Here is a 22797-nt window from a genome sequence, read left to right on the forward strand (position 1 = left end):
GGGGAGGGGAGGGGAGGGGAGGGGAGGGAACCGGGATGGGGAGAAAAGAGAAAAAGAAGTCACTGTAACTGGCAGCAGAGAGCCAAGAACAAGGGAAATAACCTCAGAGCATACAACAGAAACGACAGAAGGGAGATACTCAGAAGACATAATAATAGAAGTATAACATCTTAAACAATGGAGGTGAGAGTCTGATTCTTCTCCAAACTGGTCAAACCCACCTGGTTATGCTACTGTATATAATCACCCTGATGTGACCAGATCAAACAGTGATATAAAATTTACAAATCTGAAAGCATCTAAAAGAGGACGATAAGATGGTGAGAGAGACTGACACCACAGTATAGGGGAAACCACTGCCTAAATAGGGAAGACATAAAGCTACCTTACAAATATCTCGAGAGCTGTGGCCCAGAGTCTTGTGACTGCAGAGCAGAATTAGTGGGGGGTATTAAAAACTCTCTGGAAATGGAATTAGCTGCTCGGCCAACAGTAATATCCCTGTCCTGGGGAGTTTGAGCAGAGGTCTGGTGGCGTGGAGCACAAGAAAGCCTCAGAATAGGGGATAGCCACAAAAATACCTTCCAGCCCACCACCCATCACGACAAGGCAACGCCGAAAGCCAGGGCACTGGATTTCATCACCTCTAAAAGGGCAGGGGCACGGCACTATGAATCCTGTCTAGAGAAGATATAAGGAAGAAAGTAAACAAAGCACGATGTATTTCCTCTGCTGTTCCCGGGACCCAGCCGCTGGGATGTTAGAGGAGTTAGTGCGGTGCTGAGGGCCAGGGGGCGTCAAGCAGGGAAGGAGGACGTCTCCACTGACTGTTGAATTTTAACTGACGTTTAGGAATTGTTTGTTGCATGTTGTTTTGGGTTACAAGTGGTAGGTGCCAAGCGAGACTGTCCCCTTTTCAGCTTCTTTTTAAAAAGACAAAGAAAAGAGGAAAACAAAACAACCAAACACCCGCAGCCCAAGCCCATGTCTGTGCTGTGGGCGGCCGACATGAGTTTCCTTTATCCAACCACAAAAAGGCATCAGTGGAACCAGCGAGGGGCCCTGGAACGGCCTTTCCAAGCCAGGGCCCGCCACTCCGTTGAGGTTAGCAGTTAACCAGGGGCCAGGAGCCACTCGGGCAAACAGACCATGCCCCCCGTTACACAACGCCAGCCTTATCTCCCCATGCCACTGTCAGTGTGCAGGCATTGCACAGCGCTACAACCACAGCCGAGACTGGCCCGAGGGAGATAGCCGTCTCTCTACTTGCTATCAGGGAAGCAAGAGGGACGTCCGGGACGGTTAGCCTGAATTCAGACATTCGCCTTTCTATTAAAAGAGAGTTAGAAAGACGGGTAACAGTCCGGCTGCCCAGCTTCACAGTGTCACTTCCTTTGCTCGTGAGGGCTGAAGCACCCCTCCCCAGTCCGCCTCCCTCTCCCAGGCCCTTCAACCAAAAAGAAGAGATGGCAAGGGCCCATTCTGTGTCATTTCATCAAATCTTGGTAGAGTGCCAGGTACAAGTAACAGGAAAAGGGGCTGATGATCACCCTCTAAACTCTTTCTCAGACTAGCTCTGGAAGGCAGACAGGAAGCAGGGGGCAGCAGGATATAGGCTTAGCGGACACTGTCCATGTGGAGAGCTCTGATGTCACTCTCCTTCTCAAACACCATCAAACACTCCCCAGTGCCCCAGAATAAAGTCCGAAAACTAACAACAGTTACATTTCTTGAGCAACTACCTTGTTCCAGGCACTGGATAGGATGTATTAAATGTATTATTGGAAATCCTCAAGCTACCCCACACAGTATCCCACAAAATCACCCCACTTCAGGGATGAGGAAATCACGGTTTCACAGAGCTTTAGGCATGTGGCCAAGATCACCCAGTTTGCCAGTGGCAGCACGAGAATCTGCACTTAGGTCTTCCCACGGTCTGCCCACCGCTCCATGTTGCCTTCTCTCCTCCGTGGTCTGGCATTTATGGCCTCTCCTCTGATCCCAACCTACCATTCCACTATTAATCACCCTCACTGCAATCAAAGGAAGTTACTTTATCTGAGATTCCACCTTATCATAATTACAATTTCATAGTTTTTTGCAGCCATGCTAGCTAAATCCCTCTCCCCATTAGGAAAGCCCACAGAGCAGAGGCTCTGTTTGTCTTGCTCAGCACTGAATTTCTAGGGCCCAGCACACAGTTAAGTGCTAAACAAATTTTTCTGATTAAAAATGAATCCTTCCAAGTGGAAGATATTTCATCCCTGAATTTCCTTGTGCTTTTTCTATATTTTACCATTATCTTTCCATTTTCTGCTTTCTATCAGAGTTATCAACATACACATTTTAAGTATTTTAACTCCTCTGCTCAAATTATAAGCTCCTCAAAAATAAGTCTTATGTCTTATCTTAAATCCCCAAATTCAGTGCATTTATATCTTAAATCCCCAAATTCAGTGCATTGCCTGTAAATCTAAGGACTCAGTGTACATTAGCCTACTCAGAGTGAGCAGAATAAAGGTTAATAAGTCCCCCAAGAGGTAAACCACCATGCCAAAACTCACCCAGCATCCGTGATCCAAAGACTTGAAACTGCTCTCAGGTCAGATTCTATTCTTAGCTCCTCTTTGGGGTGGAAGAGGGGAGCAGACCTGGGTAGTCATAGGTAAGTTTGAAGGAGGAACTAAAGTAGGCAGGGAATGAAGAGACAGATTCTAGTCCTTGTTTTGCCACTAGCTTGCTGTGTGGCCTCAGGCAAGTCATAGAGCCTCTCTGGACGGCCACTTCCCCTTCCCCCGCTAAATAAGCATGTTGAAATAAATCATTTTACAGGCCTTTCCAGTTCTAACGTTCTGTGATTCTTAGTCACCCTGAGAACCCACACCTGCAAAACAGATGGAGAGCTATGAGTGCCTTCCTCAATAAGTGGCAAGAAGAGGGATGAAGGGCACTTAGATTGCACCTTATACTATTCCTCAACCCTCCGAACCTTAGCTAATGAATAAGCCAGTCGGTCCCCATCGTTAGGAAGGATGACAACCACGATTTGAGTATGGATCTGAAACAAGTAAAAGGGAGAAAGCGGATACTGAAATGGATTTTCAATAAATAATTTCCCTCTAGTTAAACCTGAATTTTTTCCCACATATGTATACTTTCACAGATCCAGTTTGGGAGCATTCAAATTAGCACAACCTGGCCTTAAATACTGTGCAAAACACAGAGTAAGCATTTTGCTTTTATTTATGTCATCAATGGTTTCAATGGGGATGACTCATCCTTCCTCTTTAACACCCTGTTCTAATATGGTTTACTATAAATAAGTGAGAGAGAGAAAAAGAGAGACTCTGAGACGGACTCTGAGCGACTGAGCACTGGGCCTCTGCACAGACAGGTCACAAAAAAAATCCACAGTATGACAGTCAATCTCAAGGTGAATCTGAGCTCAACCTGCAGCAGCCAGGTGGAGTTTCCCATCGAGGGGAAAGGCAAAATTTCACTCTCTCCACTTTCCAGGTGTTCACGGCAAGTTAGAAAAGGAGACTAATACACACTGAGGATGCACCAGGTGCTGAGCTATGATTTTCACACACAAGCTCCTTTAACCTTCCAGAACCTTCCCATGAGATAGAGGCAGGATTCAAACTCAGGCCACTGTGCCTCCTGTGCCTACTCCCTTAGAGTCTATGTGTCAAAACTCAATCCACTCTTTCTGATCCCAAGTTGTATCTACTGGTGGTGGTCTGGATTTTTTTTAACAACAGAAGTGCCTCTCAAGACCCCAAACTTACAGGAAGCCAAACTACAAATGCAAAAATATTACAGCAATAAGAGGAGTCTGCCCCAGGACCAGGCAATCAGTAGCAACTTCTTCCAACCACAGCAAATGAAAATCACCAGCCCCTTGGCCTTGTTCACCTCCCACTTAAAAAGTGAGGCCAACATTCACCCCAGGGCTGAGCTGACAAGTCCTCTACACATTCTTTCCAGAATCGACCTTCAGAGTCAAATCCAGTCACCCAATGTCATCATTCCATTCACGATATTCACCTGATTTGTCGGTGAATTATTTTGACCATTTCAAATAGCCAAATCTACCTTCCCAAAGGACAAGGCAAATGAATGTGGCGTGGCACAGACTTTGGAAAGGATTCCAAAAGAGTTCCAAAATAATCTGGGGCTGTGATCACATCACAGGATTAACTGATCACTTATTAGATATGTAGGCTTCTTTAGAATAGCAGGAGCGCTTCACAAATGGAGATCTTTACATTCATAATGCACTATTATTCATCTATTATTTTATCTGCTGGCCGCTAGCAACGGGTTAGTGCTATTATCAATTTAGTAGTGCCCAAAACACAAAATTTCACTGGTTCTTCTCATAGTTTCTCCCCTGGGCCAAAATAACAGGCTTCTGAGGGCCTCGTCCTACGGCTCAACAGTGCCAGTTTAGAAAGTACCTTCACTATGCTATGCACTTTATAGTTTATCCACCCAACCACGTAAGAGGTGGCCTCATTTTTTTCAGAACAAGAAAAGAGGAGCTCAGAAAGGCTAAGTAACTTGTTCAAGGTACACAGTAAATTCCAGAACTTGGGTTTTCATTCAGGATGTCTAACTCTAAAGCCCGTGTTCTTCTCATCACTCTACACACACTGTCCCTAGAAAATACTACCTTCTCCACTTCCCAGAAATCCCTTGTTAGGAATTCCCCCACCCCCACCCCACCCCACCCCACCCCAACAATTCCTGGGCTGTATTTCACTATCTTCAGCATCTCATGGACTTTGTGCTAGTCGTTTCAACTTCCCGGTAAGTCTGCTTCAGTAGATACCCCTGTTCTAAATAGCACCCTTCATGATCTGCAAACATTACAAGGACATCAAAACAAAGCTATCAGTTGGGTTCCTAGCTTGAGCGGCCAGTCCAAACTCTTTTGTTTGATTCTCAGGCAGCTTATTGACTAGGTGATGGGGTCAGAAGTTTTCTTTTTACCTAGCCTCTTTCAGAATCCAGCAATCTGCTTGAAGAAGCAAAGTCAGTGCAAGTGGGAAAAGTCCACCCATTTAAGATTTCAGACTTACAAATTTTTAGTAAGCACCAATTAATTACCAGCCAATAACCTGTGGGAATGAGCGAAGGTTAAGGAAGAAAAAGATCAGAACTAAAGGAGCAAATTACCTACGCCCTTTCCCCTCCTGTATTAACACGAGCATCTGCAACCCGCTCAGTGAAATGTTCTCAGAGACTACATGTCCACATGAAGGAGAAAAGTAGGTGAGGGCAGGAAGCTGATAAGCTGTGCGATAAATGCAGCTGCTGTGTTTTACAAGATACCTGTTTTCTTCCATCAGGTGCTTTCACACATCCCCACCCTGATCTGAAAGAGGATGCTGTCTCCCCACCTGGCCCCTCCTTCTTAACATACCACCCCTCACCCTGACCCCAACAGTTTATCTTTACATATTGGAAAACTAGCATTTATCAAGTAATCTACTCCTCATAGATTGTTAAACAGACCACAGGGGTTATCAGTGGAGTTGATACAGGAAGATAAACAACAACCTCTTATGCAAATAGCACTAAGGACATGGGACTGGCCACAGCACAAAACTGGAATTTCGGAGAACGTGAATCTTAACACTTTTCCTCAGTTTCAACCCTGAGGAACCTGGAGAAGATTCTGAGTGGATGTTCCTCTCCCTTTCTTGCAGGGAGGGGAAAGTGTGTGTGTGTGTGTGTGTGTAGGTCCGACCATCTTTGCAAAGAAGGGTGGTGGCTTCATGTCTAATATAATGTCTTTCTATGACCATCAGCTTCTCTTCTTCGCAACAGCCATTTCATTTTTCTGAGAATTCAGAACCACTGGAATGCACTTTGTTCAGAAAGGGGAAAAGGTATTCTCTAAACTGGGAGAAAGGTCAGATGGCAATAGGGAAAAAAATCCACAGAAAACCAGGAGTTCTGGGTTCCAAGACACAATCCACATAACCAGATGATTCCTGCTCCTGGACTCTGAAAATCTTCTGCCTTGGCTCAGAAAGAAGCGGGTCCAGGTGGCATCTTTTCAAACCCTTCTCATTATTTTAAAGGCAAACACATCAAGAAGCAAGAGGTGAGTGGCTCCAAGTGACAAAAGAATTGCACCCAGAGCGACGGAGCAAGCTGCTTCTCACACCAGGCTGCAGGCTGGGGAGGGGGAAAATGGGAGAATGACAGAATCCAGGGCTGGCCAGAATGAAAGACTGAATGGAATAGGCTAATTTACACAGGAAGTAAGCACTTACCAGACCCTTCATCTCAACACACAAAACCCTCGGCCATATCTGGAAGCAATTACATCCAGTTAACATGATCTGCTCGCCACTAAAATTAACTGCAAACAAATATTTTTCACTTTTGCAACAGGGGATGCTAAGGTTTGGCCTCTCCCTCCCCCACTCCCCGCCCACTACCACCCTCCCTGCCCCATCGAATCAACTACCGGGACTATTTAGCAACTACTCAGCTCAAAAAACAAAAACTGCTCTAGTAGCTGTCAGGACACAAAAAGTAAAATACTGGATAATTGTGAAGGGGGGTAAGGTGGGGGGGAGGTGGCAATGGAAACCATTGTGCTGGAAACTGAGGAAAGGAGCCGGGCGCACGGGCCCTAAATGGGTCTGCAGCACTCACAAGTCCAGCCCTGGTTTTCCACACTCAACTTCAAGGAAAGAAAAATGTTTTTAGAGTCACTCGATTTAGAAGCCGCTTCACATTGTTTTTAGGTACCATCTTTATCCCTTCTGCCAAGGGGGTGGGGGTGGAGGTATGTAGGGAGGTAGACTCACAAATGTTAGCAGATCCTTAATTTAGCAGAGCATTTAGGGGACAACTGTCACGATTTAGCTTTTGCATTGAACATTTTCAATCCCAACTCTACCAAACGCCTTCGAAGCAGCTTTCACCTGCTCGAGGGACAAGAGCTGCTATTTAACTGAGACATGGCAGTTTTTCACGTGGAGGATGAAGAAAGGGTTGAGAGGAGGTGAGAACTTGCCTCCCTCGAGTGTGTGTACCCCGAAATGGGCAGTGTCCCATTTTCCAAAACTCCAGGTCCAGCTGCCTCAACTCACTGTCCTTTCTCTTTGCACCCAATCCAGCAATCAGATGAGAACTTATTTTTATTTTTCCTTGCACTACTGTCAATGACGCCACAAACGTGGGAGACAGACGAACAGATTTGTTTTAAAGTTCCCGAAGGAGGTGTCATCTCCAACCTGGTCCCCCAGAGGCCCATCTTTTCTGGGCGACACTCGGCAGGCTTCGCCTGCAAGTGCAGTTCACTCCTTTGTCACCAGGGGCCTTCGAAACGGCAGCGGCAGCAACAGCAACAGCAGCAAGAGTAACGCATCCATTTGTCAGACAACTCACAAACATCTCTCCTCACAAAAGTCAGGCAAAAGGTTCCCTCAAGAATAAGGTCAAACACTGCTGTTCTCTGCAAAAATCACATTTAGAAACGTTACTCGCAGGCAAAATCAATCAATCGATCGATCGATCAATCAATTGCAGGCAAATAAATAAATAAATAAACAACTTAAGTAGTGTTTCTTGAACAACTCTAAGGCTATGATGAGGAAAAAAATGTTTCTATATGTTATATATACAGGAAAAAGTGCTATGCCATTCTTTTCAATTTTTAAACAAGTTTACAATGAGCAGAAAAGAAATATGTATATTCTTTCAAACATTATAACCTGAGACTATAGAGCACGCCTGACCCTGGGCTATACGTTCCATATCCATCATCCTATAAACAATATTATGAAAACACTATGAAGTCAAGGTTGTCAACTTCCTCTCACAGATGACGAAGCAGGTGTTTAGGTATCTTGACACAGCCACAGAACTTCCAAGAGGCAGAGGATGAATACAAATCCAGGTTCAACTGTGGATGCAATGCTTCCCACCATACTGGAACCAACAACTCCAGAAAAAATTGACTCTGGAGGAATGCAAAAGCAAACAAATAGTCATCCCCTGAAATCCCCCCTCTGAGAGACAGCCCATTAGCTGTGCAGGTCTCTCCTTGCCCCCCACACTCCACACACACACCTAGGCACACACACTCAGCCCTGTCACCACACGGCCATCCAGGCATGGAAACGGTTAACTCGCTCTCACTGAATAAATCAAAAGTTCAAGGCTGCAACATACCACAGTGATTCCCCCTTTACATATGACGAGAACCAGAGAGGGGCTGAAATCCCAAGCATCCTGAGCCGGGTCTCCCCGGCCTGCACAGGTTATGCCGCCAGGGTCAGGGCCGCGGACCTTTAGCAGCAACATTCATTTCCTGAACAGGACAAGTTCTCCTGACCATAAAGCTAATAGGAACTTCCTCGCACGGCGAGCTCCGGCTGACAGGGCTACTTGTCACTGGCCACGCAGGAGGAGAGCGCTGGTTCCCATTAGTGGGTTATGACGCCAGGTGCTACTAATAAGGTACATCGGCAAGAAACAAGAGCCTGCTAAGTTGTCTCTCCAACTCTGGAAGTAATCAGGCCTGGGCTTCGGGGTTGAGGAGGGGCTTTACTTAAAGGGTGGGGGGCAGTTTAGCCACAGTAGACCCCAGCAGCATCTAACCTGCTGAACGGCTTAAATCAATATATTTCAAACACTCCCTCTGTATTTCTCCCCAGCTACCATAAGAGACTCCCCCAAATTAACACTAATAATGTTTCCCCCAGCACTCCAAGCCTGATGGATCACCGAGGGCCATTATGGTCGGCCACATCTGCTTCTCACTATGGCAAGGAGAATTGTGCCAACAGGCCTAATGGCATTAAGATCACAACGCTCGGCTAATCCACTTAGAGACCAACGCCAGGCGAGGGTGGCGGGGGCTCGGTGAAGGACTCCCTTGTCAGGCTGGGGTCACAAGAGAAGCGGGCAGCAGGGAGGAAGCCTCACATGTGAGTCTCTGCTGTATGCTTTATGTTACATGGTACCACATTTGATCCATTTAAAATCACACTGAGAGCTAAGGGGCTAACCTCACTTCACAGGAGAGGAGCCTGACGCTCAGACAGGTGAAGACACTTGCCCAAACTCACAATGTAGTGCGAGCGTTCAAAGCCGAGCATCTCTAACGTCAGTCTTTGTGGCCTGTACTACTTACCTTGTCTCCCACAAAGACAATGGCCTGGTGGTGCATTGTCTTGCTCTTGACATGCCTGTTGGTTGGCAGTGGTTCGTTTGTGTATATGTGTCCTTACTTATTATTTTGGGGAGATATAAATGGCCCTAAAGTAAGGAGAACTCTAAAAGCCACTTCCAACTGGCCCACAAATTCTCCTCTTCATCAAAATTTTGGCAACCAAGTTTTCTAATAACTGCCAGTAACGTTCCACTGTTCTTTCTCTAATCGAACTTGAATTCTTCCTACTGCAAAGCCGAACACAATCTGTTTCTGCTGAAGAAAATCACGGCTTGAGGACGGTCGAAAGTGAGCTAGGAATTTAGAATTAAGCAGGTTTTTGCAAGTTTTTAGCAGAAGTTTCCATGCTGACAATAAAGTATACCGAATCCTTTCCTTGCAGCAGCTGCAGAGATAAGCCTCACGTAGGCAAAACCCAATGCCAACCATAGTTCTTCCAGAACGAGCCAGCATAATAAGCACACCGGGACTTTTAAGGGGAAACAGTAGAGAGGGAAATTTCTGATTAGGCTGGCATGAAATTAACATCATGAAATTTTTATTTTTCTAAGTGGGTTTCTTTTTCTCCCCCTTTTTGTTTTTTGTTTTTCGTTTTTGTTTTGTTTTGTTTTTTAGTCAGCACAAAAGGCCTCTCTCGCTAAAAGCTGGTCAGTAAGAGATGATGTAGCAGATGGAGTACTCCTCAGACCTGTGTGGCCCTAACCCCCAAAGACCTGGACCCTTTGCAGTAAGTAGCATTCTCACTACTTTCCTCCTCTCCAGCCACTGGAGGAAACTAGCAGGATAGAGGTCACCAAGCGACAAGCCCCTGGTCACTGGCTACAAGGAACACAGAGCTCGTCCTTCCTGCATTCCCCCTTCCCTTCTGATTCCATCAGGGGCCAAAAGTCCAACATGGAAAGAACGGTGAACATGGAGCCAGGAGACTTGGGCACAAACCCTGGCGTTACCCTTTACTGTCTTTACCACAGACAAGTCCATTAACCTCTCGTGCTTCCTTTGCCCACCAGAGAATTCAAAACTAATATCTACCTTATAGGGTGGCTAGAGGGTTTGGGGAGATTTGGACAGCGGATGCACTGAGCATGGAACCTGGGACAGGAAAGGGAAGGAGCTCCGGAATGCCCAACGTTCACAAGCCCAGACTTTCCTTCCAGAGGGGTGCAGTGCTCATCTCTGCCTCAACCAGTGACGTGTTCACCTGGCCAATGGGACACTGCCTCGGTGAGCTGCTTGGGCATTTGGAACTGGTGATGGTGGAGTGCTGCCCAGCTAAATTTAAATGAGAACTGGAATGACTCATCAGACCTCAGGTCAATGGGACAAGGAGTACCCTGGCTCGTCAGGGAAAATGCCAGTGCTCACTGTGTATCTGGCCCAAACACACAGCGCCCAAAGCTGTAGTTTTTATGGTGCCTTATGAACCTACCTACACCTCTGGAGAAAAGCAGGACGTGGACTAACACAAACACATTTTTTAACTTGCACTGCCAGTGTACCCTGCTTTGCAACAATGGCAATAAAACCACAATAGCAAACACATATAGAGTACTCGGTTTGTGCCATCATTCCTTGCACTTGACAAATACTTACTGATTAATTCTTGTAATAAACTCAATAAGTAGGTACTGGGTTTTTTTGTCCCCACCCCCCACCCCCACCCCGCCATTTTACAAAAAAGCAAGCAGGCACAGAGAGGTTAAGTAACATAACCACAGTCATACAGCTGGCAAGTAGTGAAATTGGGATTCTGAGCCAGATAGTCTCATTCGCTCAAAATATACACTTACTATATATAAAACATGGGGTCAGATGTGGGATGGTGGGAAGGCCGTGGTAAATTTTTCTTTCTACCAAAATAATTACCATTGAGTCAGGGCTTTCACCTAACACCACCGACGCAGAATTTGACTTAGAAAACTTTTCATTATCGTGGAAAACTCAGGAACCCTCCACTGGACAAACTGAGGCATGCTCGTACTTTCTCAGCAAGACTCTCTTAAGTCTCACACTCAGGATTTCAGTTGGACTTGTTTAAAGTCATTAATTAAAAAATTAAAGTGACTGGAAATGTTTTTCTCCTGAATTAGCAAGAAATCAGAGTTGTGAATGGAGTTTGATTTTAACAGTTTAAGATAATCACTATTTTAAAGATTCATAAATAGTGTTCCTAGAATAAGCAGGAGGAAAAAGTGTTGCTGAACTAAAGCTTTCTTCCCTTCTCCCTCCCGTAATTAGCAGCACCATCCAAGAGTGACAGCAAATCAAAATGGAATTTCTCACAGAGATGAAAGAGCATGCAACTTTCCATTGGAAATAAATCATCTTCAAAATTTCCAACAGTTCAGCCTAGATCCCATATGACTCAGTAACCCTAAGAAGGTTAAAGCATTTAAAAACGAAGTCAGAGCAGACAGAATCCAATCTAACTGACCCCCTATCGGCTGGCTGACTGCCGATCCAGATTCCAAAACAGAGAAAAATTCACTTAACCAAAAGGACTTCGTGAAGATATGAGTGGGTGCACAAGAGGTAAAATAACTTTTTAAAGAGCTCAACAATCCATGACCAGCTTGTCCAAATGCCTGAGTTTACAAATAAAAAAATTAAAGCTCAGAATTTAGCAATCAGAAAAAGAGATTGATAATGGTGACAGAGCTAGAAAATGTCCCAGCCTCTGTGACAGCTAGGCACAACACCACAAAGCCTTCTGCCATTTTCCTATCTCCGTAACCAATGCCCTCTCCAAAAGACGAGATTTCCAGGAGCCCAAGAGGTTATAAACTTAAGTCATTCATCACCCCCCCAAAGGATACTTCCTGGAAATAGAAATAAATTCAGAAAGGATTTGGGCAAATCTGTGAATGACAGAGCAGCCATAAATAGCTACTAAGAGAAGCCGGGCACCACCTGACCTTTAGGATTGACGTCAAGGAAGATAGCTGTAGTCTCCAATGGTGGTATCTCAGGGATGGGGTTGGCAACCAAGACTAGGTCAGATGGATCTGACCCAGAACAGCAATGGCCATGTTCTTATATGGCCTGGCGCGGAGCACCCAGGGTTGTAAATTAGAAGGCGAGCTGAGCTCCTGGTTCTATCCATTTATAGCTATGTGACCTTGGGCGAGTCACTTACTGGCACCAAAGCTCATTTTCCTCATCTGTAAATTAGGGATGATAATGGTCCACAATCCCTTATCCAAAACCCTGGGGTGCTTCAGAAATCTGAATTGTTCAGATTTTAGAAAGGTACTTTGGGGCTGATAGTGCTTGCCCAGTCCCAAGGAATCTATGGAAGCACTCTATAATCAAATACATTAATATTTTTGCAGCAAAACATATGAATATTCAAAATAGACAGGATAAATATAGCCTCACATCAGTTCAGATCAGGTTTTGCCACTAAAAGAGTTTGCTACAAACTTATGCAAAACCTTTTAGTTTTCAGAGCTTTTCAGACTTCATAACCACAGACATAGAATGATGGACCCACATCCCCTTAGGGGAGGCTATGAGGTTAAAGAGAAATAAAGTCATTAAATAGGTTTTGCAAAGAAGAAAGCTCTACAACCGGTAACAGGCACTGCTGTTATTATTACTGTTGCTATCATTATTCAACAGCGTACTCTTTTCCAAGCAGAATTTGGTTTAACCTCAGAGATCCCTAAAGCTGGCAGAATAATGAAAGAAGACCAAGTATTCAGGACAACTTCTAAACTCCCAGAAGTAGCCAAAACCAAGGTCAATGGCTGTGGCCCTCTACATGGTCAAGCACTGAAAACGGAGCAACTGAGCACCTGAGAGAGACCGAGGCAAAGGGCCAGGCAGAACTCTGTGACTTCTCAGCTACATGGCTCACACATTCTAGAGCTGGCCCCAAGAAGCCTCTGAAAAGGGCTGAATACATGGGTCTAGGTAACTGGCTGAGATCACTCCTTGTGGTTCCTGAGCATCCCTTCAAGAACCAAGCAAGAGTTCCTACTTTGTGTCTGCAGGACACATGCTGTAAGTGGTATAAGGCTTTGTCTGTAGAATAGAAGATCCAGAGGCTCCTAGGAAACCAGACCCTACTCTGATCCCACAGCACTGAACTCAGAAACATTTTAAGAGCAGACCGTATGAGCCCGGAGAGACTGAGGGCTATAAATGAAGGCTGTGCTCATACTTAAGTCAACCATACGGTTCCCTGTAATCTCATCACACATGTACGTAACTCTGAGAATGAGAAGGTGCAACTGGCCCACTTGAGCAGGTCCCTAGATCAGACATAGACAAGCCTACATGCAGAACTGCCCAAGCCTTTCAGAGAGAGAAAAAGAAGAGAGACTAAACCTAGAGAAGGAGAGTCCAATCTTCGTAAGTTTAATGTGACCCTCCCTTCTTCGGACAGTATCCTCTATCATGTGGGCCTACTCGGGGAGGTTTTGGAGCTTGCTCCCCCATCTGCTTGGAGAATGCTGCTGATTTATTAGGTCTTCTGACTGTTCTGACTTCCTTCTGGATCCTTTAGGTAAGTAAGCCCCCATTTGATTTACCCGAGTCGTGTCTTTGTCTGGTCTTTACATCAACCCACAACTGACATAACTTTTACATCTCGCCATGTACCGCAGGGACTGCAGCTTCTCCGAGTTTCATTCCGACCATCTGTCATGCCAACAGGCTCTTCCCTCACCAGCTTGGGACCAAGTTGTGAGGAAACCTACTGACGGGATTCCATAACAAACACCCCTTCCTGCATTGCTTCCTAGCACGCTCCCCTTCCTTCCTCTCCATGCCCTCCTACTCCCCACCAAGAGGAAAAGCAGCAATAATTGCAAGGTACTTAAACTCTACCAACACTCTAGCCTATGGGCTTAAAAGTAAAATGAAACCTGTAGCCTGTTATTTCATCATGTTCATCACTGTTACATTATAGCCAATTCCACAGTTTCCTGACATCAAAATCTCCCACTCTGATTGTTTTATCTTGTCTTATTGTTTTTATTGGTAGTGGAGATGTGGAGAGAGGAACAGAGACCAGTAGAAAACAGAGAAGTAGCACCTTAACCAAGGAGCTTTGAGGGAGAGGGAAAGGGAGAGAGGAGAGGCGTTCCAGAAAGTGCATCTGATCGGGAGCCAAGGGGCTGCCAGTCAGAGCAAGGGCGGGCACACACGAGAACATCCTGTCCCCTCCTTGATTTCTTTAGACCCCCACAGCTTTCCACCCAAGGCGCTGTCTCAGGCTCTCGTTCCTTGGGCTGCAGCAGCTTACTTTCTACCCTCAGTCAAAATCACATTCTCCACGTCAGCAGCCCACAGCGTGACACAGGATTCCAGGACCAGTGCCTCACCATCACAAGTCCACAAGGGCAGGGACATTCTCAGCACCACCCCGCAGCCAACACAAGCCCAGTGGAGGTCAGCGCTGTGGACACTACACGCTAGAACTCGGAGCCGATGGGAATTATCTAGAGATAAGACCCAAACAAAATGGGCGACAGAGGAGTCAGCTCTTCACCTGCAGTTACTATGTGCCAGTCACAGCTCCAGGGATTTCTAGATATTACTTCATTAATTCTGTACCACCTGTTACAGACCATCTCCATTTTAAAAAACGTAAAACGAGGCTCAGAAAGGTTACATAACCATCCCAAGCTCTAGTTTCACCTCCCCTGCTCTGTGAAGTATAACAGAGAAGGCCCTCTGTTCCTCCCCAGAGGTCCAAAGGCAGAACAAGAACTTGGAAGTCCTGGAAGAGTGATATCTTTTGTAGCCTTCTCAGGTAAAAAGAAGCAACCAGAACCCGAGGAGAGCCAGAAAAAAATTTACTTTCCACTATGGCCCGCTTTTCCCAGTACACAACTGAAATAATTTACATCCGGAGAAGATGATAAACCTATCTGGTCAAGTTTGGGGAGGGGGTTTCCTCTTTAGGAAAGTTTGAGCAAAAAACAAACACGACCTTGGTCTATTTCTGAGCCGTGTAAATCATCAAGAAGACACACCTTAGTGGTGGTTATTTTTCGCACCCATTGGAAAAAAAGCCGGCTACATTTAGCTCAGCAGCACTTTCCACAAGGTAAGTCTCAGAGCCACTGATTAAGCAGTGTCAGGCAGGTTCCGGCTTGGCTTGGGGTAATCAGACCAACCTCCAGATGCCTCCCCCCGCCACCCCACACCTTCTCACTCACATCCCCTCCTGGACTGAATGAGAAACGGAGAAATCGGGTAGACTGAGAGGGGTGCAAATGGGGAGAATTCTGCAAATTAGCCAAAGAGCAGACAAGAGGGTGTGCAGGAAAATGTTATCACAGTGACAACAGAAACTGAATTTCCTGATGCCATTCATCTGACCCAGGACTACAGGGTAGAATGATGGGCATACTGTTATGACAGATGCAGGTGAACACCAAACACTCTGTTGATTCCCTCCATGTTTATTCCACTTCTGACGAGCAATTTTCAAAATCCTCTGTTCTACAGGCATGATCCTCTTCAGGACTTAATGACTCCAAGAGGCAGCAAAGTGCAAGAGGGTTAAGACCTGAATTTGAATCTACCCCTGCCTCCTACACTTTCTATGACCCTAGAAAAAGGTCTCAGTATCTACTCATGTAAAAGAAGAACATCGCCTACCTAGGAGGGCTGTTCTAACCAAAAATGTGACTCCATGTAAAAGCACTTAGTATTGAACCGAGCATGTCATAAGAGCTCAGTGGATAGTTATTTCACAGAGAAGGAAACAGAAGCCAGAGGAAAGCCAGTGCTGGCCCGATATGGCATTTAACTCAACACGAGCAGAGATGGGATAAGAATAAGGCTCTATAGGCTGCAAAACCAAGACTCTTGTACCTATCCTTCCCCCTTGAATTTAAATCAACTCCTTCTAAATGTGTTTACAGGAACAGAGACTGAGAAGAGAAAGAAGAAGCCACGTTCCCGGTGATGGATGTTCACCAGGAAAGATATTTGGAACCTGCAGCTGCCCTTGTGGTCTAAGCAGCATCTGGCGCCTCCCATCCTCCTGAGCTGCAGACGGCCTGCCTTGGCAGAAACCGCTGATGGGAACCCAGGTACCTGAAACCTGGCAACACAGCCAGATCCAGGCCATGGGAGACCTTCGTCCTCAATCCCACTTCCTCTTCTCCCTCCCTCCACTTTATCAGTCACTCCAGGCAAAAGACAACAGACTCAAAAGCAGAAAGAGGAAAGAGCCTAGTGAAAGAAGCTGGACCCATGAGTTCTCTAATGCTTAGGAAAGGCCCTAAGCCCCTCACCACACTTGAAAAGCGCGCTCCTGGCTCCAGAACTCAGAAAGAAATAGTTTTTTACAAACAACAAGAAGAACAGAGGAGGCAGCCGCCAGGACTCAGGAACAGCTGGGTATGAAGGCAGAGTGTCAGAAGTTTGGGGCTGGGGTCTCAGGTGGGACTAGCAAGGGGCCTACCTGTGCTGCTCCACAGCCTCGTTGTCAGGAAGTTCCACCCCACACACGCTGCACTGCTCCCCGATGGTCCGACTCTCCGACTTCATGCCCACGGCCAGCTCGCCCAGCTTGTTGAACAGCTCCCTCTGGATGAAGCCCTGTGGCAGCAGACCCCCATAGGTGCTGAAGTCCATGGAGACGGCCAGTGTGGGCTGCACATGGAGGCCAGAGGACACCGAAGATGGCATGCTCAACACGGCCTCAGCCTTGTGGTTGGGCAACACAGAGTAGATGCCTAGATGTTTCTCGGCTGTGGGTGCCGGGTGCTCCGGTCGGACTGGGGGGACCTGGCCAGCCTCAGCAGGGGGTGGCAACTGCTCAGCACTCTCCTCCCGCCCGTAGTGCAGCTCCCTAGCACTGGTGATGACGCTGCTCCGAGTCGGGGTCCCTGGCCCCTCTTTGCCCCTTTCCTCGACCTTGTCCCCAATCCCGCCTGAGATGCTAGACTCAGCTGCCCCAGGGCTGTCCTGGCCAGGAACCTCATCCACCTGCATCATCTCTGTCTTTACCTCAGCCACCCCCGGGTGCCGCCCACCCCCAACCAGAGTCGGCTCCTCAGGCCCTGCAGGTGGCTGAAGAGTTCCCTGCAGGAGAGACTGTCCTATGGTCATCAAACTGTCCACTGCAGCTTTGGTGGGACTCATGGCTGAAAGACCAAATGAGGTGGAGACTGAAGGGCTCTGGTCCACCACGGGCCCAGGGAGACTCTGTGCAGCCACACTGGCATACCCACTCTCCTCGCTGGAATGCTTTGAGATGAAGATGTTCTTGAGGTACCGAGCCTTTCGGTCCTCTTCCTCCTCGGCCCCGCCATCTGCCATGGTGGCCTCCGTGTCATTGTCATCTGTGGCCTGGATGGTCTCCAGGATCTTCAGGCACTGTTCCTCTAGGTACTCGATCTCCAAGATCTCAGCCGCATACAGCAGATCATCCAGGTCCTCTGCCTTGGCTTGCAATGTGGCTGTGTATGCATATTCCAGAATCTGCTGGAAGGTCTTTGGCGAGAGGAAGTCCAGAGTGTAGTGCTGGCTGTTGCGGTGGAAGAGGATCTCAAACATCTTGCTGGTGCAGGCCAGCACGGTCCGGTGGGCGTGGAACTCCTGGCTGTCCACCATGATGACCACATCACACAGTGTCCCAGCCAGCCGCATCTGGTTGGCCTTGCACAGGAGCCCTGTGGGGTGGCTGGGGTTCTGCAGCTGGATCATGCCCATCTTCGTCAGATCCATGGTGCTCTCCGCGGCTTAGGCATGAGGCTCTCTTTCCTTCCTGGCTCTGCGTGGTGGGGCAGGGTGGGTTTCCTGGGCCAACAGAGAAGGCTAGAAGGCAGAAAGGGGGAAGAGGCAAAAGAGATGAGAGAACAAAAGGTAAGTTAGTCAGTGTCCCTAAAAATAAGAATCCAAAAAATACTATATAGCCTATCCCTCCCAGTCAGCCAGTTAAGAGAGTCCTGGAGATTTTAATGGGGGGAAGATTTTAATAGAAATCTAGGGTTCTGCCTTTACAAACCCACAGATGAGAGGTAAGAGAAGCTTCTGCCATAGCATATGCCTAATTCACTGCCCTATGACATCTGTTATATAAAGCGAAATGACAATTACAGTGGAGTCTTCTGAGTCCTGGGCATTCTTTGAGTCTGAGAGTGAGGGGATCATGTGCAAGGCCAGCATTTGTTACAGGAGGTTCCCAGTATTTACTGGAAATCAATTTAAGGACTTCTTTTAATCAATTTAAGGACTCAGTTTCACTCTCAACGTCCTGTGGAGCAAACCTCATCTTCAAAACAAAGTTTTCCTAAACCCTGCTACACTACAGTAGCCCCGAGAGCAAAGTCAAGCCCAGCTGGGGCTAGCAGCCTGCAGTCCCAGCCCAAGGAAATCTATGGGCAAGGGCTCGCCTCCTCCATGCCCATCCTCTCACCATCAGCCTCTGTCTTTCTACTCTTCTCAGGGCTGCAAAGGACTGACAGACCCATGCCCTGACCTCCTTTTTAGGCACTTACAGGAACACACACCCATAACCCACACACTAGCTTGGGTTACTTCCATATACAGGTACCTCAAAATTACTGTATATGTAATCCACAATCTGGACTGTGTGTGTGCATGTGCATACACATCAGGCAGAGAGAGAGTTAACCCATGTGCACACACTTACATAAGATGCCATACTACTCCCTGCTCACAAGTGCCCAGTGGATGTAAAAAAAAAAAAATCTATAAAATGTGGGATAGATCGTGGAGGACCTAAGAAGAGATATCATAAGAAATATGCCCTCTTAAAGCCAAAAGTGTACATACACGCTGGGTACATGAATTACAAGTGTGTAGCCCAGGCTCCCAGGAGTAGGCAAGTCCAGGAGCAGCAATTGATGCTGGACACAGCTTGGAGGTGCTAGAGGCAATACTGGCACCAGCACCTATGGTGTGAGTTACAACCAGTATGAAGGGAAGATAGGGCTGGGAGACAAAGGCCTCCCCCAGATTGCTGTTCAGGATCAATAACAGGGCTCTAGGAATCCCGAATGTCTTAAAAAGCGCTAGAAAGACCTCGCAGGCCCACGTCCCTCCTGGCCTCTGCCTTGCTGCGGCCAATATTGTAGTGAAACGATCTGGGAGCAAAGCAGAGTAAGGGTTCTCCCTCACTCTTCGAACACTACTTGCCTCTGCCCCAGAAGGAACCTTACTGGCTCCAAAGTCAAAAATCTCATGCATTAAGGGTTAAAAGAACGGCTAGTCAATACACTGTGGCTGCCCACCCTGGGGTGAGGACTGAGGTCAACAAGGGAGAGATGGCCATTCATGCTCCCCTCGCCACTATGCGCTTTCCCGCAGACTTTGGGGTTTCAGAGAACTACGAGGGAGCAACAGAAAGAATGGAAGTTGGGCTACCCGAACTCCTTCCCAAAAGCAAGCCCCTTGGGTCCTGAGGGAAATCATGGTGCCCTCGGTCAGCCATGCCCCCGACTCGTAGGGACTCGCCTCTTAGCTCCGGCGATCCGACCGGCGCTGGCTGCAGCGCCCAGCCGCCGCGGGGGAGAGCCGGCGCTAACCCGCTTGAGCTCCGGGAATCGATCGCGTTCGCACACACCCCTAGTTCCCAGCCAGCCCCACGGAGACTTGAAGACGTCTTAGGCAAACTTGAGGAAGCAACTTTTCCCCGGGAGCCTGACGGCAGAAGGAAAGGGAGCCGGTCTAGAGAGGAGTAAAAGTGAAAGAGACCCGGACGAAAAGCGAGAGTACGGGCGGGCTGGACGCCTGGACAAGAGCGGCGAGGAGGCAGACCCACCCCGCAGCTAAGGGGAAGCACAAAAGCCGGTCCGAGAGTTGTGGGAGGAAAGGCGAGAGTTGTGAGAGGAAAGGCGAGAAGGGATGGGCCGGCCCTCCCTCTCCGACCCAGGGCCGTGACCCCGGGAGCGACCCGCAGGATCCCAGGCCGCGGGCGGGCGCCGCCAGCAGCCGACGAGCCCGGCCCAGACACCGTGCGCGCGTCCCGGGGAGCGGACGAGTGAGTCGCCGCCGAGCGCGTCTGCACGTTCCAGCAGGTCCGCGGGCCGGCGGAACCGTGCGCATTTCCAGCGCGTGCGGGAGTGTTCCAGCCGCTGTGCTAGCGAGCTGCCGGCGCGCCGGGGTGGGAAAGGCATCCCGAACGCATCAGGTGCAAAGCCAGGGCACCCACCGAGTGCGGCCAGGAGCGCACGGCGAGCTCCCGCGCCACAGCCAGCCCCTCCAAGAGCCGGAAAGGGCCCGGAGCCCTGGAGACCCTCCGAGGCTCCGCTACGGCCGCCCCTCCCCCCTAAAAGGGGGGATCAAGTCCGATCAAGAAAAAAAGGGCCCACCACGTTTTTTCAAAGAAAAACAAAACCCAAGCGAATCCCAGTCCTGCTCCCCTTTGCCCCCAGATCCACTCCTTGGATCCTCGGATTCTACCTTCCCAGCCGGCCGGAGAATAAACACGCAAACCACAACCCTGTCTCGCGCCCGCGCACCGGTCCGCATACATATGAGCACCCACCGGCTCCCGGCTCCTCCGCCGGTCCCCGGCGGTACAAAGCCTCCCGATCCCCAACCCTAGGCTCGCGCCCTCAGCCCCCGCACACCGCTCTGCCCCCACCTCTCACCCCGACCGTGCCCTGGAGCGGAAGGGTTGAGGTGGCAGCTGCGCCCAGGCTGACAGCCGGGGCTCCCCCTTCTAGCCGACCCCCAACCCGCGGTGGCTACGGCTGCACCAGCAGGCAGGGAACACACCGAATAAAATCAGGCACAAGCCCAGCGGCCGAGTGGCCGAAGCGAGCGCGCCCCCAGACCTCTCCAGCCTTAGGGCGCTCCGCCGCGCGGCTCCCGCTGGGCGGTGCGCCCCTCCCCGGTCCCCCACTCACCGCTGCCAAGCCGGGAGCTGTGGGGTGGGTGTGCGTGCCTCTTGGGGGGTGTGTGCCTGTGTCGGGAGGGGTGTTGCTGGGGAACTGTTGCTCTCGGTATCACGGCGGCAGCGGCGGCATCGCCCGGCAGTTCGCAGTACCCGCTCTCATCGCCCTCAACTCCTCTCTGCTGCGAGGTTAGCAAATCACCACCAGCTTCGGCGCCTCCGCCGCGTCCCACGTCAACGCCGAGCCCCCTCCCCTACGAGGCCCCGGCGCCTCTCCATCTTTAGTGCTGGCGGCCGAGCCAGGCTCCCTGCCCACAGCTGCCCCCCCTTCCCTCCCCCCTCCCGCGCCGTCCCTAGGCTCAGCCCGCCCACAACGCCCCCCCTCTCCTCCCCTCCCTCTCTTGCCTCCCTACCCATCCCCTCCCTTCCCCGCGCGCGCCGCGCTCCGGGCTTCGCCTGACATCTAGCTGCTGCTGGGGCGCCGGCGGCCGCTGCTCACTGGCCAAGCGGAGAGGAAAGAAGGAACTGGCGGAGAGGAGTGCCAGGGACTTTGAACCCATAGTGGGGGCAGTGGAGGTGAGGTGCGGGGAGCAGCCCCCAACTTCAACCCCCAGGTTTTTAATTTCTACTGGACATGGGTTTTGTTTCTCCAGCTCCAGGCGCAGAGTTTTGTCCCCTCTCCAATGTTTGCCCCAATTCAGTGCGTGTCACCTCGCCTTTCACTTTTGCTATGGGCTCGGGGTTGCATCCCCTGTACCCCGACGTCAGTTTTAGAAGGTCGATTTCCCAGCCCAAGCGCAGGCCTTCTGTGCCTCCTGGCTGCGGTGTGCCTCCGAGCGATGAGCAGGCGGATTGCGAGAAGTCTCCAGGCGCGGAGAAAGCGGGCCACGGTGAACCAGGGTACTCGGTGATTTATCGTTGGACGTGGACGCCCCCATTTTAACTGTCGCGATCCCTGGGGGCTTGAGAGAAACTTTTCTCGCTCTCAGTCTTGAGCATGCCCTCGGCTTTGCCCCTCATGGAACCTGATTGGAAACAGTTCCCGAGAACTTCGCCCTGCTCAGCGCAGTCTTCAGGGGTGGGTGAAAGCTTGAAGGCCCGCCAAAATGCCTCCCCTTCTCAGCCGGCCGCTTCACTTTAGAGGGTAGAGTTGAAATCACTAACCAAGGAGTAGAGCAACCAGAAGAAATCTGCCGGTCCTCTGGCGGCGGCAAGTCCCCTTGGAGAGTCCTCCCCCTTCCCTTCCCTGGATCTTGGCGAAAGTAGGGGGCAAGAGGTGGCAAGCGCTTTTCTGGGTGCAGGCCAATAATGGTTCCTTACTAACGTTCAGGAGCGCGGGTGTGGGAATGAGAGTGACGGTGGGAGTGGAGGGCGCCATCCCTGGATGTCAGGACAGTCAGCCTCCGAGGTCACGCAGTCTTAGCAACGCAGGGCTTCAATCACAGAATCCAGAGTCTCCACATTCTGTCCCTGCGGGTGGGTCAAAGCTCTTCCGGAATACTCACGTATAATCACATCCCCATGCGTGCCTCTGGCACTGTCCCAGACGAAGAATCAGGCCCCAGGAACTGTAGGGTCATGGAAACTGGCAAAAGCCCACTACAGGCAAAAATTCGCTACCCGTCACAAACGGCTAGACGGCGGAGTTTACAAGAGAGGATAATGGGGTAGTCTCAAGGACGGGCATTCCATCCCAGCAAGCATCGCTCTGGTCTCCTTACTCCCAGGGGAAGTGCTGGGGACCTGCATGAGTCACGGGAGA

At 49.3% G+C, this 22797-nt stretch overlaps 1 protein-coding gene across 2 annotated transcripts in view; it reads right to left on the reverse strand.

Moving 5' to 3' along the window:
- The window catches only part of ZBTB16 (zinc finger and BTB domain containing 16), a 179253-nt gene extending 157879 nt beyond the window's left edge, over positions 1 to 21374 (reverse strand). The window contains exons 1-2 of one of the 2 annotated variants that reach the window (XM_011365373.2): positions 21049 to 21374; positions 16632 to 17989 (exon numbers count right to left, since the gene is read on the reverse strand). In XM_011365373.2, the coding sequence (XP_011363675.1) occupies positions 16632 to 17899 (1268 nt within the window). In that variant the 5' untranslated portion in view covers positions 17900 to 17989; positions 21049 to 21374. Of the gene's footprint in view, positions 1 to 16631; positions 17990 to 20348; positions 20427 to 21048 lie in introns of those variants that run through there. The other variant, XM_011365374.2, reaches the window with a different exon arrangement.
- Positions 21375 to 22797: the final 1423 nt, after the last annotated feature.

Source organism: Pteropus vampyrus, unplaced genomic scaffold, assembly GCF_000151845.1.
Source record: "Pteropus vampyrus isolate Shadow unplaced genomic scaffold, Pvam_2.0 Scaffold110, whole genome shotgun sequence".
Classification (NCBI taxonomy): Eukaryota; Metazoa; Chordata; class Mammalia; order Chiroptera; family Pteropodidae; genus Pteropus; species Pteropus vampyrus.